The sequence below is a fragment of the Alligator mississippiensis genome, chromosome 3 (assembly GCF_030867095.1).
Source record: "Alligator mississippiensis isolate rAllMis1 chromosome 3, rAllMis1, whole genome shotgun sequence".
In the NCBI taxonomy this organism is placed as follows: Eukaryota; Metazoa; Chordata; order Crocodylia; family Alligatoridae; genus Alligator; species Alligator mississippiensis.
The window spans coordinates 261690442-261708014 of record NC_081826.1 but is presented as its reverse complement, the minus strand read 5'-3'; the positions used below and the strand labels follow the sequence as shown (position 1 = coordinate 261708014).

At 47.9% G+C, this 17573-nt stretch overlaps 2 protein-coding genes across 7 annotated transcripts in view; one reads left to right on the top strand and one right to left on the bottom strand.

Annotated features, from left to right (window-relative positions):
- The window catches only part of SREK1IP1 (SREK1 interacting protein 1), a 190655-nt gene that overhangs the window by 5444 nt on the left and 167638 nt on the right, over positions 1-17573 (bottom strand). The gene's annotated exons all lie outside the window — the stretch shown is intronic.
- RGS7BP (regulator of G protein signaling 7 binding protein) overlaps positions 1-17573 on the top strand; it is a 90678-nt gene that overhangs the window by 196 nt on the left and 72909 nt on the right. For 2 of the 5 annotated variants that reach the window (XM_059725141.1, XM_059725142.1), the window contains exon 2: positions 2992-3158. In XM_059725141.1, coding sequence (XP_059581124.1) covers positions 3088-3158 — 71 coding nt within the window. In that variant the 5' untranslated portion in view covers positions 2992-3087. Of the gene's footprint in view, positions 1-93; positions 651-2991; positions 3159-17573 lie in introns of those variants that run through there. The other 3 variants (XM_059725140.1, XM_059725139.1, XM_014594164.3) reach the window with 3 other exon arrangements.

The window sequence follows — 17573 nt, the reverse complement described above, 5'->3', positions numbered from 1 at the left end:
TGGGCGCCGCCGGGGGCCGGCCGCGTGCATGGCATTAGCATTCCCGTCCTATCCGGGCGCGGCGCTGCCACCGCGTCAGTCCGCCCCGCTCGGCTCCCGGCGAGAGCAGCGCGGAGCCCGCGGGCGCCGGGCCGGGAGGCAGAGCCCGCCGCCAGCCGGGCAGCGCTGCAGAGCTGAGCCCGCCGCCCCGCGCTGCATGGGCGCCGGCAGCCGGCCCTGCGCGCCCCGCCGGGCGCTGCACGCTGCTGGCGGCCAGGCGCTGAGAGCCCCGCGCGCTCCGCCCTGCCCGGCCGCGGCTGAGGCCATGCCGCAGCGCGCCCCGCCGGCTCCCGCGCGCCAGCCCTGAGCCCCGCGCGCCGGCCGCCCCGCACCGCACCGCACCGTACCGCCCCGCGCCGCGCCGCAGCCAGCGAGCCAGCGGGGGGAGCGGGCGGCTCTGGCGGCTCGGCCGGGCGGGCCCAGTGCGGCGGCGGCGGCGGCCGGGTGGATGCGTGTGCATGAGTGCTGCAGCGAATGGGCGCAAGAAGCGCCCCCGGCCCGCCGCCCTCTTCCACCTCGGCAAGCCCCTGCCCGGCCGGGACGGCGAGCGCCGGGCCAGCGGCGCGGACGGCGCCTGCCGCAGCCAGCGAGCCCTGGAGGACTGCAAGGCGGTGGGTATCGCCCGAGCGGCACCTGCCTGGCCCTGCGGAGCGGCGGCCCCGGCCCCGGCCCCGGCCCAAGCGCGTCCCTGCCCGAGAGCCAGCCTGGCTCCGGCTCCTCCCTTCCGGCCCCCTTGGCCGCGAGCCCTCCCCGGGCACGGAGCGACTCCCGGCCCCCGGGCAGTCACCAGGGCCTGGCGCCGGGGCCGCGCTCGTTTGCCCCCGGGCAGTCATTCATCCCTACATAGACACACCCGCAGCAGGTTCCGCCGGCTCCAAAATGCCCGGGCTGGCGGGGAGCTGCCAGGTCCACCCGACTTGCAGCCCCGCGGATTGCCCGGGCCGTGGTGTCCTCCTGGGGCCCCGCCTGCCCCGAGCATTTGGACCTGACCCAGCCCAGAAAAAGAGCGGCACAAAATGCTGTGACCGCCCCTGATTGCAGCTGGGAGCCTTGCCCCAGCCTCGCAGACCGGCAGCCTAGGGTCTGCCCAAGCAGGCTGTTGCTACTTGACTTGAAAAATCTGGACCCTGAGGCATCCAGATCCAACAGCATTGGAGAGGTGCGTAGCTGCTCATCTCCTGCTGGATCCTGCCCCCCCCACTTTGAAATTTGAATGTCTAAATACAGGGGAAAGGGTGGCAGCTCCTACTGCACTCAAAATAGCCAGATGGCACTGCACACTGTCACAGCCGTTCCAGAAACACACATCCAACAAGTGGATCCAGCAATTTCCTCTTCATCCCCAACCCCAGCACTGGAGCAGCCACTTTGAAGAAGTCAAATTGCAAAAGCTGCTTTTCTCCATTCTTTAGCTGGTGGCATTTCTGGATTTGAAGGAAAACATGTTAGGGCCAAACTGCCAAGACCCTGCCTGGTCCAGGAGCTTGAATCTGGCTTTTATGCTGGTGCTGCAAAAAACAGGAGAACGCTGTTTGGCAGCAGGGAAATAGCTACACTTTCCCTCTGTCTGGGCAGTTGGTACAGTCTCCAAAAATGTGGCTAGCTTCATCTGTATCCAGGTGCTGGGTCTGATTCTTGTGGGATGATTATGCCACAAATATAGTGGTTTCAGGTACTTGCAGCTAGCTACATTTCTTTTTCTTAGGCCAGGGAACGCGGGGGCTTGAGGTCAAATTTAGTGGTATCCAGGTGTACCAGAAGAAGCACCTGAACCTTTTGCCTATTCTTCTTGTACAATGTGGGTGTTGGCAGCCCGTTTGGGCAGGGTTTCAGGTACTGTTTCTGAGTCTTTACAGAGCTTATTGCATTGGCAGGCATTAGGGACCAGACTATTAGTGCAGCAGGAGCAGCTACATTTGCTATTTTTGTGGGCATTTGAATTTGGGGTCATGGCTCCAAAATATGACTGAAGTCATCCAGGTGCCAGATCCAGGTTTTTTAGGTGTTTCTTTTGCTGAGATGTGTTGAGGACTGATTTTATTTTGGAACGGTTAGGAGTGGCTTCACTCATTTTCTGCTTTGATCGAATATAGAGACTTGGGTTAAAATTGTCACTATAAAGATAGGTTGTTACCTTCTTCCCCACATACTTCTATGCGTACATTTATTTCTTGCACCCAATGATTACATACAATTTATTTCTTTAAAATAAACACACATGGTAGATTAATGGAGCAAAATAATAGTCCTTCTAACATTTTGAATGCAGCAATTTATCCAGGGGAGTCTGAGCTATTATAATATTATGATGCTGGGTTGGAATATTTTTGTGGCAAGGCTGAGAGGTTTATCTACTTCTTTGTCTATTTATTTCACACTGGACAAGGTGCTACCTGGAATACTAAGTGGAAAGTAACTATCTAGCACATCTTTTTCAGCCAACAACTTCAGATCAATTTCAAGTCTGAAACCTGGGTTAGAGGCCAATGATAGGAAGGAAATCATTACAAAGTAAATTAGTAAAGTCTTCGGTGCATAAATGAATGGTATGTTCCACTCCCTAAATGTGCTGCTAATCAGAAAGCAGGGAGGGTCGGGGAAGGAGAGAATCATTTCAGGAGATATTTTTGTCTTTCATGATAATGAAAAATAATCCCTTGCTATCCACAGTAAAGAAGCTATTATTTATGTCTGCTTGATATTTAAGATTAATAACCCAAGCACTTTCAAATGTTTAGAGTTGAAATATTACCTTCCTACAAGTGAGCAGTTATAGTACAGATGAAGCAGCTTGCATGAAGGCCTTAGTAATTTACTAAACCTTAGAGATTTGATCCTGTATCCACTGAAGTCAATAAAAATAGGAGCATGATTGACCGCTTTTATAAACGCCCCAATGTTTTATCACTATAGTTAAATGTTTCATGTAAGTAAACAATCTCTGTTTTTCAGCTTGTCCAGGAGTTCAATACCCAAGTGGCTCTATACCGGGAGTTAGTGATTTCCATTGGGGATGTGTCAGTCAACTGTCCGTCTCTACGTGCTGAAATGCACAAGACTCGAACCAAAGGATGCGAGATGGCTTATCATGCACACCAAAAACTATCAGCAATTTCTGGGTAGGATTCAACTTATATTTTTCCATTCAAGAAAGTACCTTAAAAAAATTCAAGCTTCTTGTTGCTAAATATTATATCAAGCGAGCTTTGTGTAAAAGGATTAATCTGTTTTGTTTCTATTTTAAGCAGACATCTGGATGCATTTAAACTAAGAGATATATGGTCTTGAACTTGACAGAAAATACAAATCCTTACCCAGTATCACTTTGGGCCAAATCATGTTTTCCTTAGTGAGAGCATCCCATTGACTAGAGTGGCTTTTTTATGCAAGGTGAACATAATTTAGCCTCAACTTGCTAAACAATACAAAATGAACAATAATATAGAAGCTGTTGAACTTAAAAGGTGAAATTAACCAAGCACTCCATGGCCCTGACCTTGCAGTCTCAACAAAATGATTTGTTAGTGGAAGTGCTATGTAACTGAGGACTTGCAGGATCATGGAAAAAGGAAAGTTGTTTTTTAACAGCTAAAATAGCCTGTAAAGAAGAGAAGTTGCTCTGTCATAGATCTCCTCAGAAGAATTAACATTATACATGAGTTTTGATGTTGTGTGAGAAATGCTTATTGCTTAAAACTGATTTTATTCGAGTAACAAAAGCCTAATTTCAGAGGCTACTGCAACTGACATATATTTGAAGGCCAGATTTTCAAAAGACCAGCCTCCCTCCTACAAGTGCAATCTGTATCTGTAAAACCTACATCTGCAGTTGAATTTGGGGCAAAGCTAGTGTTGCCGTTACCTGTATAAAATAGGAAGGCTGAGTTTCTAGGGTACTTAGGATACTTACCCCTAGATTACCAATCATCACACTTATTCCAGTCCAGACCACAATTTATCATATAGCCCTTGTGGACTGTCTTCTTTTCATTTGCTTCTATATAGCACCTCATGGAAACCAGAAATCACATTCATAGAAATTCATTGAGGAAAAATATGTACTGGTGTGTATTTTAGCTGTCTTCAATGTAAGAAGTATTTGGCTTCTTTGAAAAGGACAGTTCACGACATCCCTTCATTAGCTCTTCCCCTTGCATTCATTTCTGCTTCTCTCCACTAAAATCAACTTCAGTGAAGCCCGAACTCACTACAGCTCTTAAAGCAAGACATGCATTAAAATATATAGAATTCCTTCTTTTCAATAATTTACATTTTAATTCACCTATTTTTATCATTCAGCTATATTAAGGCATCTTTTTAGGTCTTCTGACTCTCTGCTTGTCTTGAAAAGAGGTCAGTCTTCTCAAGTCCAGCTTCTTCTGACTTGATTCTGCAGTAAAGGTACATTGCTAAGTGTGTGACACTGAGATCCTTCTTATGGCAAAATAGCATGTTGAAAGGCAGGCTTAGACTAACTAAGGCACTTTGTAGACTAATTCAGAGAAGTATAGCATGGGCTTTTGTGACCCTGAGCTCATTTCATCAGATGCTCTGAAAAGACATGCACAACACAGTTTACCAAACAGAGTGATCTGAATACAAAAGACAGGGAAGGGGATCCCTGAGAGAGGCAAACAAGTAATAAACCCATAGGGACAAAGAGGTCATAAAAAGCTAATTCAGGTAATGGGATGAGAATCTGTAGAGGTTCAGACCATACTTAATACAATCCAGTCTGTGGATGATTTTTTATTCCACAATTTTGCGTTCAAGTTCATTTAACATTTGTTTTTGTTATCTAAGAAAGCTACCCTGACATCAGTAATGGAATGTCCAGGTTGTCAAACTCAGGATTAAGTCTCATTGCAGGATAAGCCAAGCAAAAAAGCTGATATATCTCACAAGTGTGAAATCTATTCTATCTTCATTATGCCTGAGTATTTGGGTTCTGTGCAGAGACAAGGAGGTGAAATCTGCTTGCCTAATACTGAGCCGTATAATAGCTGGTGTCTAACACCTCTGCATTCACTATTTCATTTTATAAATCAACTGGTGTAGGTGCACATAGACCTTCGACACCAATTGTGGAGGCTGCTGGGCTCACTTAATCAATTCAAATGTCCATTCCTGGCTCTCCCCCCCCCTCCCCCTTTATCACAGCCTTCTGTGCCAGTCTGTGATATCCAGCATAGATTTCTGTGAAAGAAAAGATGATGAACTGAGGTTTCTTTGTGGTTGTTGTGCCCAATATAGCTCCTATGTGGGATTAAGTGAGGTGCAGGGCTTGCATTCACTATAACCATCAAGCATTAAAACACTGGCCAAACATATTGCGTTTTGTATCATTGCCATTTTTCTCAGATTTGCTTTTGTGCAAAATTCTCTTAAGTAGATCTTCTTTCTGATGTGTTCAACAGCTGGCTATCAGAAAGAAAAAGGGAGGAAGGAAGAAAGAAACAGCTGTTTTTAAACTAACTCACCTGCAGTTTGTATGACCCAAATACCACAGCATGTAGAACTTGAAAAGGAACAGTTCAAATAAAATTTGACTTAATTCATTTCATTCTCAAAGGTGGAGTAAAGCAAAAAGTAACAAAGATAAGGAATAGTAAAAAAGTAACCTGGGAATTTTAAAAGCCGTCCAGTTTGGATGTGGAAACAAAGGAAAAGAAATGTATTCTTTTAAAAGCATGTTTTTAAGTGATTATGTCTTAGTTGGAACTGTCATATACACAAAGATATGCTAAAGGTTCAGTAGTTGCTATGAGACTGACATTTAACTAATGTACAGTTGTTTCAAATAACTCTAAATACTGCAATATCCATAACAACTGATAGATGGTAAAAAACCATCATAAATTACTTGTTTAGTTTGATAGGGATTTCACAAGATCCACTTCACATGCTTAGTCTCCTTCAGCTGTGTAATGAGAGGAACTGTGTGAGCCAAGTTAAGAAGGCCACCTGAGCATGGAAGGTGGGAGATAGGACTGCAGTGAGGATTAAGAAAGAGAAACGGACAAGGCAATAGATATTGAGATTTGGGTCCTAATTTTGCAAGAAGAGTGATGCATTGTACATGAGTTAGCCTCTGGAACAATGTAGGGATGAAATGGATTGTGGGTAATGGACCAGGGACCATAGAATCTTTTTCTCCTAATGCTTTTCTTTCTAATATATTTAGAGACTGGGATGCTGTGGGAATGAGTGAAACAGTCAGGAGGGCAGTCCATTCTTCAGAAACTACTGAGAGCCAATGAATGTGATAATTCTGCTGCATTCTCTGTTCTATTTCATCATAGCATAAAGCTTTACATAATACTACAACTGGTTATAAGTGGCATTTCCCAGAGCCATTTAATGGTGCAGTTCTTTTAACAGCAAAACAATTAACAAGCCGCATTAACATAATACATAATTTCAAAATATATAATCAATTAATTAATTAAACTAACTAGCAATTTACCCTGTACTGTTATGTGGACTTCCAGGTCCGTCCCATCCCATACTGTCCCATCCCATTCCCCCCCCTCCCCACCCCCCTGAGATATCAGTACAACTGTTGTCAGGCACTTATAAATCTACTAGTTCTTTTTGTGCCAACATCTTCATTGAAAGTATTTGTGTTTACTGTAAGCACCTCAGGACTGGAGCATTTTAACATCATTGCACTGTAATGCACTCAAATGGGGACAGCTACATTAGACACAAATTTACTTACATAATTCATCATTCCAAGAAATCTGTATTCCTACCATGTCTACTGGGGCAAGCTTGTTGGTGATGACCTCAACCTTTCTGTACTTTACCTGTATCCCTTGCTGTGTTAGTTTTCCTCTTAGATATGCTATTCCTTGTCATACCAATGTTACTTGGAGGTTGTAGTAATGTTCTTCTACTGTTTTTATCCAAATCATCATCCATTGAGAACTTAGAATCCTCCACACACTGCAAAATTTGCAGTATTTTGCAGTGAAGCACCTCAGTTCCACACACAACCCAAATGGCGGTGTGAAGAAATAGTATCTCCAAAGAGGGTGTTGAATGTACACAAATATGTACTCTGTTTCTCCAAGAAGACCAGACTGCATGTTGATGGTGCATCAAGTGTAGAAAAATATTTGGCACTTGTATTTTTTTAGCAGAATATTTCTGTAGGTTGTGGAAAATGCTCCTAATTATTCAGTTCTTTTTGGTCTGTCCATAAGCAAAGGGTTCCATCTTTTTCTTTCCTACAACAACTGGAAAGTGTGCCTGCTTCACTGGTTTTTCTGCTTGCCTTGGAACTAAAAGAGAACCAGTAATGGGAGAAAGTAGAAGAGATTATATTTTCAGAATAAAACACTGGCAGAAGGGACAGTGAACAAAGGACAGGGATGAGATAGGAATTGGAAGAGAAGGCACTAGCAGCAGATGCACTATCTGCAGGGGAGGCAGCTAAGGAAATGAAGGAAGTGCTGTTTACTCTAGCGTGTAAATGCGGTAGATGAAACAAGGGACAAAGAAGATGACAAAGGCAAGGTGCATCAAGGAAACATACAGTTTTGGTATTGGGTGTGTCCTGGGTGGCTCTGCTGAATCAGACAATGAGGAAGGAATTTTAAAGAACCAGGATTTTTATTTGAAAATTTCTCAAAATCCATAGCAAGAGGAATAATTAATGTTGCGTGGTGCTGTGGAGCTTATGCAGAAAATAAAAATAAGGGCTGTGTTATCTTTTTTCACTGAAATTATGCCTAAGGGTTAAAGGGACAGTTTCAACCATGGGAGTAGTATGACCTTGATGGAATTGTTGTGCTTGGAAGATGCAGTTGAGCTAGGGAAAATCAGAGGCTGCCTATGCGTGGTAAACTTACTGGGTCTGGCAGCATCTTCAAGTGGGCTACTTGCTAAAATGGACATAGAATAACCATGTTCTTAGTGAATTTATGCTGGGTAATTATTACAACAGCGAGAGTAAAAGTGACAGTGTCTTCATCTACATGAGCGGCGGACTGCTCAGTTTTTAGTGCACAGTCATTTAGTACAGTACTTGCTTAACCAAGGACTAAATGACTGCACAGTAACCAGCATTACTGCACAGTACTGTTGTTGCATGGTTCTTTTTAGATGCTGCTGCGCAGTAGCATTACCTTCACAGTTCATGCCCAGCAACACTACGGTGCTATAGCAATGAGCTATGGCTTAGTAACAAATTGCTATTGCGCTGTAGCATCTCATGTAGATGCACCCAGTGATAGTTAGCCTATCTTCATGCTAATGAGGCACGTAGCATGACCCCCCCCACCATATTTCCAGAACAGACATAGCTATGACTTCACTCCAACACTATCAATAAAATGCAAACAAGTTTCTACAGAAGAAGCTTGCTAATCTTGTAACCCTATCCTAGTCATAGTGATGTAACAAGCACCTCAAAGCAATTACACCTTTGCATTCGGTTGCTCATATATTTTTCTTGTCAAACCCTGTGAAGTTCTCACAAAAGAGCAGGTGTCCAAGGTGTATATTGATATAGCATCACACCAACACCGTTATAACTTTTTGGGGAAAAGAAATATAAATAAAAAAAATATTTAAAAACATTCCAGCTTTTCCTTGTAAGCTTGCAGCAATGTAAGCCTTCTTTTACTGATGATACCTCAAGACTCAAAGTCAAATCCTGCTCATTCTTTTGCTACAAGAAGTCCAATTGATTTTAATGTGACTGTTCCCAGAGTAATGAGAGCTATAGGTAGCTCTTGCACTAGATTATTCTAGTTTATTATGGAGTCAGAACCTAGAAACCTCAGTGGCATTCTGCCTTATGTTGTATGTTTATAAAGTAACAGGGGTTAGAGTCAAAGTAAGAGAGACTAAAGCAGGCACAGAAAGTGAGCCAGCAGGATTTTTTTAAAGGAAGATTTAAAAATGGAAAAGGTACTGGGAGGGTGTAAACTGAGAACTGAAGGTTTTATTTGCTTTTTCTGGGAGAGGGTTTGGTCAGGATAGTAAGGGACTTGGTAGAAACTATTATTGGCTGCAGGAAGAGTAAAGTGGAGCTGGGTTTGTGGACAAAGTACATTATGTTGGTGTGTAAGCAAGGACAAAAAGCAAACTCCGACCTAGACTTTCAAACCCAGGAGTTCACAACTGAACACACTTGTGTAAATCTGTGCAGAAAGAGCCAGTCAGCATTTGGGGGCAGGGGGCAGGGAATATAATGTTGCATAGGTAGGCAGATGGGGAACTATATTTTGTGGAGGGATTATCCAAACCTTACAGAACCTTTGCCTGTTCTTTGCCTTATACAATATTATTGGCAACATGTAAGATTACTCATTGCTTGTGTCCAGAAGCCTAGATAACATAATGGGTATTCTAGTGTCTCCTTATCTAGAGAGACAATAATAGTTAGATGATTATGTAAACCTAGCTCAAGGAAAAATTACCATCAAGTGGTTATGGTCACATTCTGAGTCATAATAATTATACTTGCCACAGAAACTGCAAGATAAAGTTTCCCTATCCTACTTTGTGGCATATTTGTTATTTGTATAACAAAATCATTAAATGCAACCTCCAACCAACTCCCTTCCTCCCCCCGCCCCCCCCAAAAAACAACCTCCCTCCCTACCTTCTCCCAATTCATAGAAAAAGTAAGGGAGTATACTTAAAAATTATGCCTTGGCCATATTGCACTTCATTCTAGGGGTAAGTACAGACAGTCAAAAAGCCTGAATCAGTTCAATCTTCACAGGTTAGTCAAAGTTGCATAGATTGAACAGATAAGCAAGTGAAAAGGCATTCATAGTGTTCTGCGTTTTCAGTTTTTATTTTCAAAAAAAAAAATCTGGGAATTTTTCGGGGTTTACTTTCCAAAACTGGTTGAAATCGGGATAAAAGGAAGAAAAGGAAGAAAAAAAATAGGGGAAAAGAATAATACATTCCCATGGCAGGGAGGGAGTAAAGCTGGGACTAGGGAACGGAAGGGGAGGGGTGCAGCGCAGCCCATCGGCTGCTCCTCGGGCTTCAGCAGGGAACAAAGTGGAGGGAACTGTCAGTGGGTGTGGGGCAGGGGGGCGTGGCTCTTGCTGCCACATGCACCCTGGGAGGGCTATGGGCTGGGGGGCTGCTCCGGGCTCTTCCTGCAGGGCGCATGCCCCCAGGTCTGTGCACAGGACAAAAGCAGGCTGCTGCTGTCTTATACCCGCTGACTTCCAGTTCCCTCCACAGCTAATGTCGGCCGTTCCGAGGGTGGCTGCAGCAAGGGCTGGGGTGAGTGGGAACAAGCGGAGTCCCAGGGGGTGTGGTGCAGCTTGTCCCCACTCACCCCAGCCCTTGCAGCAGTGGCCCCAGGAGTGGCCAACGCCAGCTCCTTGCAGCTGCTGGGCTGTGCTGTGCCCTGACCCCCCCCCCACCCCGAGGCTCTACTTGTCCCTACTCACCCCAGCCCCTGGGCTGCACTGTGCTGAAGTGCAGGCATCTGGCGTCAGCTGCTCCCAGGACCGCTGCAGCAGGGAGTGGGGGGAGTAGAAACAAGCAGAGCTCCAGGGGGCATGTGATACAGTGCAGCTTGTCCCTGTTCACCCCAGCCCCTGATGCAGCGGCCCTGGGAGTGGCTGGCACCAGCTGCCTGCAGCTGCTGGGCAGGCTACACCCTGAACCTCTGCTGCAGTAGCCCTGGGAGCAGCTGACACCACCTGCCTGCACCATGGCATGGCACAGCCCAGGGGTTGCGGAGAGTGGCACATGGCCAGAGGTTGGGGGGGGGGACCCGATCCCAGCACTAGCACCTACGCTGGCACCTCCCACCCCGCCCAGGGTCAAAGCCAGGAGCCCCGCACCCCGGGCAATGGCTTTAGCTCCATGAACCTGTGAGGAGTGGCTGGGTTCAGCACCCACCACAGGGAGCAGGGCTCGCAGCTCCCAGTGCCAGGGACAAGGCCACAGCTAGAACTGCCAGGGTGCACCTGGGACTCACCCACCCACCCCGAGAGCAATTCCTGTGGCCCCTCCCGCTCCACCCATGGTCAGAGTTGGGAGCCCCGTGCCCCCAGGCAGCAGCACCAGCCACCCTCCCCTGGCCCCAATGTGGCTACCTTCCCTCTCTCCGCGTGTGGCTGCTACCACCCTCCCATCTCCACGTCCTGCTGGAAACCTGTGCCTCAGGTAACCGGCACTTTTAACTTACTGGCGCCCCCCAGCCATTCCCCTACTCATGCTAGTTGACAGGGCTTTTACTGTACCCGGTAAAATTCAGTGAACTGAAAAACGTGTAAAACAGTAAAACCAAATAACTCCAGTAAAAAATCAGGGAATTTATCAGTGAAAATTGGTAAAAACTGAAAATGCAGAACACTAGGCATTCATTTTTGATTCCAGAAATGCAGCTACATCCTGCAGTGGCTCAGGCTGGAAGCCTGGGGGGGGGGGGGCGTGCTAAAGCACACTTACCTGCTCAGCTGGAGCAGACAGCATGGGCCAAGGCTAGCCCACCCACCCTAGGTGGGGTTTGCAGGGGAGGTGCCTCCTGGGATGCCTGGGGACTGTGAGTTAACTTGCATCTGCAGGGGATCTGGGATAGAAGTTCAATAAACCAATTTAACCTAAATCAGTTAAGTCTGATACTACATTCATCCAGGTTTATTTTAAACTGGTTTTGGCCATTTTGAAAGCAGTTTATGTGCACTGAACTTTCCAGTTTCCAATCACTTAGACCAGTATGGGCAGTTACTGTGCCATGCACACAGTGCATGGTTAGATTTCATTGCTATGGTGACATAGCTGCCAATCACATGTAGACCCATGTGATCACTACGTCACCGTAGCATGTCACTACGTCATCATAGGGCAACATGTAGATGCACCTTGTGTGTAATTTATGTCCCTAGCCTGGCTGCATGCAAATGGTGTGGTGTTGACTGATCTACGTAATATTTATTCTATTGTTTTTTCCCCATGCCGTTATCAACGTATTTACAATGTTTATTTACAACGGAGCAGCAAAGAATTCCTCCTCTATCTTAATTAATGTTAGCAAATTGCCATAATGGTAACAAAAGCTGAGTTTAAACCCTGCTGCAGTTATATTTTTATAAAAACATTATGACCTTACCCCACATCAAGGCATCTAAAATTATTACAAGTTTTCTAAAGCAGAAAGAAATTTCTGCTCCTAGAAAAAAGACTGAAAAAAAAGTTAGAGACAGGACCATTCAAACCTATAATTATGAAAGCTATACTAAGACAGACATAGTAGAAAAAGTTTTTAATGTTTAACTTGTGAAGTGAAATCAGTCACTGCAGGCAAGAGGGGCACCTCAGGAGAAATAAAATACAGCTCAACAGGAGAGAACTTTTATAATTGTGAATCAAAGCAAGGTAAAAAGCAAAAACAGCAATGAACTACAGCTCTCCCCAGGCTGGGCAGCAATCACACAGCATCTATGTGGAACTCTATCCTACTTGACTGCCTTCACAGTAGCTTCCCTTGTACTCCTTCCCCTAAGCACCTTGCTTTTGTCAAAGCACATACCAATATAGATAGATGGAAAGCAAAAATAGTTTTGCAATGCACAGCAATTATTTTCATGTGCGATTACACTCCTCAGTGAAATGTAAAGGAGACATGCCTAATCATGAATGCCGCATGCCCCCAGAGGCTGTGGGGTACGGCGAGCTCCTGCATGCGACGGCGGCATTGTCGGTGGCAGGAGTGTGGCAGCAACAAGTGGTAAGCTCCTGTAGGCAGCTGCAGCACTGGAGGGATGAGGGGTGGCAAGCACCAACCAGTAGTCAGCAACCACCCACAGACATTGCTGGCAGTGTCGGCAGCGGCCAGCAACAATCAGGGGCCACCCACAGATGCCTCAGGCAGTGTTGGTGGTGAGGAGGGTGGCGGCTAGCGGCGACTGCTCGCAGGCAGTGTCGGCAGCACCTTTTTGCAGGGGGTGCACCGCTAAGCTCAGGGGGTGCACATGCACCCACTTGCACCCCCTGCATGTCACCAGTGTGCCCAATCAAACCTTGAAGTATGGAACAACAAGACGTTTTGAATAAAATAGTAAGCTTGTTGATTTTCTACCATGGCAAGTTTGATATGCATACCTTAGACATCTCAAACTCCTTTTGTGTTCAGCACACCACTAAAAGTTTGGGATGTTCAAGAAATACAGTATCTGCCCCCAAACAGTACAAGGAAACCTAAATACCTCAGCCACTACTCACCACTCGCCTTGACATTACTGGGAGTTGCCCATGTCAACTGAGAGAATCATCAGACTCTAAATGTATTATTAAGCACAAGAGGGCTGCACCACACGTATCTAATCTGTCTGGGTCTTCGTGGTAGTGTGCTGATACTGTACATTCTGTGATCATCAAACAGCCTGATTCACTGCTGTTTCCTCCTGCGGCAGCACAGTCTGGGCTGGGGCAGCCCTAGAGGCTGGGGGTCAGCACCCTTCCACCTCCAGCCCTGTGCATGGGCTGCGGTTTGCAAGTGGACTGCCACTGGAGTGTGGCTCCCACCCCACTCCATCTCCCATTGATGGCAGTGATGGAGCAAACCATCACAGTAGACAGATGTGAGGCACCTGTCACCTGCTGCCTGCTTGCAGTGACACCGGGCACTCAGGGTGGGCTGCTGTGGGCCAAGGGTGTGGGCAGTGGCAGATGCAGGTAGTGGACTGCTGCAGCCTGGTCCAGCCCAGCCTCATGGCCCAGGGGCATTGGCAGTGACTGGCCCACAGCAGCTCACCTCAAGCGCCCAGTGCTGCCGCAAGTAGGCGGCGGGTGATGGGTGCCTCATTTCTTTCCACCGCGATGGTTCGTTCCACCACAATGATTTGCTCTGCTGCCACTGCCAGGAGAGGGAGGGGCGTGGGAAGCCACACTCCAGCTTGCAAACTGAAGCTCCCATGCGAGGCTGGAGGCAGGAGGTGGTGGGCACTGACCCCCACCCCCTAGGGCTGCCTCAGCCCAGGCCACACTGCCACAGCACGAGTCAACAGTGAGTTGGGCTCCATGCTTAGACCTGGCCCACCCCCACCTCCCCTTCATGACTGCAGCCAGTTCACATTCCCCATCCTCTGGCCCCTCCCCACCAACCTCAGCATTGGGCTTCACTCGCTGGGACTTGGCCCAGGTGCTGTGGTGCAGACCCTGCCTGAGGGGATCTTCAGCATGGGAGGGAGCCAGTACCATGTCAATGCCTGTGCCAGTTCCCCCTTCCCCTTAGGCTACTGGTGTCTGGCCACTTTCCTGCTCCTGCTGTTCAAGCAGTGAGCAAGTAAGCAGGGATGGGGGGCTGAGCCTGTTTTCCCCGTTCCTTCTAGGCACACCCTGGCTGGGGTCCCTGCAGGCCAGGGTGGGACTTCAAACCCCTTCATAATCATACTAAGGCCTGAAGGGGTCTGGCCCTGCCCCACCCTCAGCTCAGTTTTCCCCCAGCCAGGGATTTGCTCTAGAAACCCCCAGCTTCTAGCCTGAGCCACTGCAGGCATGTGGCTACATTTCCGGAATCAAAAGTGAATGTCTATTCACTTGCATGTTGGTTCAATCTACACAGGTTAAACTAACCTGCAGAGATTGAATCAATTTAGGGTCAGGCTTTTTTACTTTCTGTCCCTAGCCCAGGAGACCACCCACTAATTTTTTTTTCTATTTCTCCTATAACTTTAAACAGGAAGAAGAGGGTATTTTCCCCCCAAGTTATTGTTTTAACAGCATTTAAATGAGAATTGCATTTCATTCCAGAGAAAGTTATCATGGTCGAGATAGTTCATTCCACTGCCGCTGCTGGGAGAGGGAAGGGTGTGGGGAGCCACACTTCAGCTGCAGCCTGCCTGCAAGCTGTGGCCCCTGCACAGGGCAATAGGTGGTGGGTACTGACCCCAGCCTCCTAGGGCTGGCCCAGCCCAGGCCATGCTGCAGGAGAGAGCAGTGAGTTGGGCTCTGTGACTAGCCCTGGCTCCTCCCCACCCCCGCTCCATACCTGCAGCCAGGTCACATCCCCTCTCCCCTGCTCCCTCACAGTCACCTTGGCATTGGGCACAGCTTGCCACTCCTCTAAGGGACTCAGCCCAGGCACTGCAGCATGGGTCCTGCCTGAAGGGATCTTTAGCGCAGGATGGAGCCAACACCATGTCAGTGCCCATGCACCCTTCTCAGGTTACTGGTATCTGGCTGCTGCAACCCTGGGTGCACAAGTGAAGCCTGTCAGTGCTCATGCCATACACCCCCTTACAATGATTAAACCTCCCCTTCCCCTCAGGCTACCAGGGTCTGACCATGCTCCCATTCCTGCCTCTGGAGCAGTGGGGGTGGGGGGGCTGGGGATGCCTGGCAAGGACCGCTGCTCCCCTGCCAGGCAGGCCTGGCTGCTCTCCAGAGCAGAGTTTTGCATCCCTACCCCCTTCTCAGCCATCCAGAGCAGTGATAGTGCTCTAGCTAGGGAGGAGAGGGGTGGGGACAACCCTGCTTGGCTGGAACAGATAGCCCAGCCCAGCCCAGCCCAGGGCTGCAGAGGGGACTCTGACTTAACTTAAACCAGGAAGGAGGCTGGGACAGAAGTTTCATAAACCGGTTTGACCTCAGTCAGTGAAGTCTGATACTACACTCAACCAGGTTTATCTCAAACCAGTTTTTCAGCCATTTTGAAACTGGTTTATGTGCACTGTCCTAGCCCAAGAGTTGGACTCAAAGCGATTCAGTGAGGAGAACACAACGTTATTTACTAAACATGGAATTCTCAAAATATCTAGTCTCCAGACTCACTGTCACCTTTCTTTTGTCCCTGCATGTCTCTGGAGAGCTGCTCTCAGTAGCTCAGCGGAAACTGTGGATGCAAATATGAATACCTTCCTTTAGAGATTTTTTTCTTAAAAACAGTGTCAGATCCAGTAAAGGAGTTCAACATCTACAGTGGAATTTTGGTGCCTAAATCTAAAATTGCAGTCTTGGAAAGCCCAAAAAGTCCTGCTTGTGCCCAGGTGCAGATGCACCTTAGCTCTGAGAGGTCTAAGCATCTTGGCAACTAGAAGACAGCTAAGTCCATTCTAGAAACTAGGTGTTTCTCCTACTAAGTACCCCAAGGTGCTCAGAGCAAGCCTACTCAAAGCATGCCTGCCCAACAGTGACAGGATTGGGCTGTCCCCCAAAAATGCAGAGGCAGTGACCATGAACACTGCGTGCCCCCAGAGGCTGAGGGGGCATGGCAAGCTCCCACAGGTGGTGGCAGTGCTGTCAGTGGCAGGAGCATAGCGGTGGCAAGCGGGGAGCCCCTGCAGGCGGCTGTGGTGCTGGCAGGGGTGGGGGGTGGTGAGTGCCAGCCAGCGGTCGGTGACCACCCATGAATGTCGACAGCAGAGTGAAGGGGGTGACGAGCGGCAACCGCCTGCAGGTGCTGGCGGTGTTGGCAGTGCCTTTTCTCAGGGGGTGCACCCCCTACACATTGACCTTTCCTTTAAAGCATTGCAAGAGGAGCAGCATGCTCTTATATAGTCACTTCATAATCCCAGGATGGAGAGATTCCCCCCCACATCCATCAGACAATCAGTTCTTTGAGGTGAGAGATGAAGTTTGAGTCCCCTAAAGCAGAGAAGGGATGCAAATTGATTTCTCCCATACACTGGGTACCTGTTCTACCCATTAGCCCACAATATTTAGGGGTGGTGACAGCATCACCACCTCCTTTAGTGGCTGTGTTTTAAAAAAGCAGCACCCATCATTTTCGAACAAAAGGAGGTAGGTGCCTACCTTCAGAGAAAAGTGTGGATAGCATATCCTGAGTTGGCAGAGCTGCCTCTTGCCATCCTGAGTGAAGTGTCCCTGGGGGTCCCTCCTGTCTTTAGTGTTTCCCTATTGGCTAGTTCTGGGTGGCTTCTTGCCTACTGTGCTGGCTGCCTTGGATTTTATTCTGAACTGCCTAACTCATGCAGAGAGGTCAGGCAGCTTGCTGAGGGTCCTGGATTTCGTTCTCAGGCCCAGATACCTTAGGCTAAGTACAAACAATCAAAAAGCCCAAGGCTGAATTGATTCAGTCTTTGCAGGTTAGTTTCAACTGTAGAGATTAAACCGAGAAACAACTGGACACATATTTACTTTTGATTCAGGAAATGCAGCCACATGCCTGCAGTGGGTCAGGCCAGAAGCTGCGGGGCACTAGAACAAAGCTCTTTAGCCAGCATGGCCTGTATGATCGCTTCCTCTTTCTGCTGCCTCTGCGGTCTCTGGGATTTGCAGTCCAGAATCACAGCACCAGGACTCTGCAGGGTTGCTCACCATTTCCTCCTCCTGCTTCCAGGTGTCTCTGGGATTTGTAGTCAACAGTCACAGTCAGCAGTAAGTTTCAGTAAATTTAGCAGGGCAGAGTAGATCTGTACTCAGCGGAGGAGGGGATTTAACTGGGGAAAGTGGGGTTTAAACCCCCTCCCTGGCTCCAGACCCCAGCCAGGGTTTGCCTGGTTGGGAGTAGTCCCTGCCTTCCTCCCCACCCTTCTCTGCTGAAGCAGTCAGCACAGTCTGGCTCAGGGTGGAAAGCATGCTGGGAT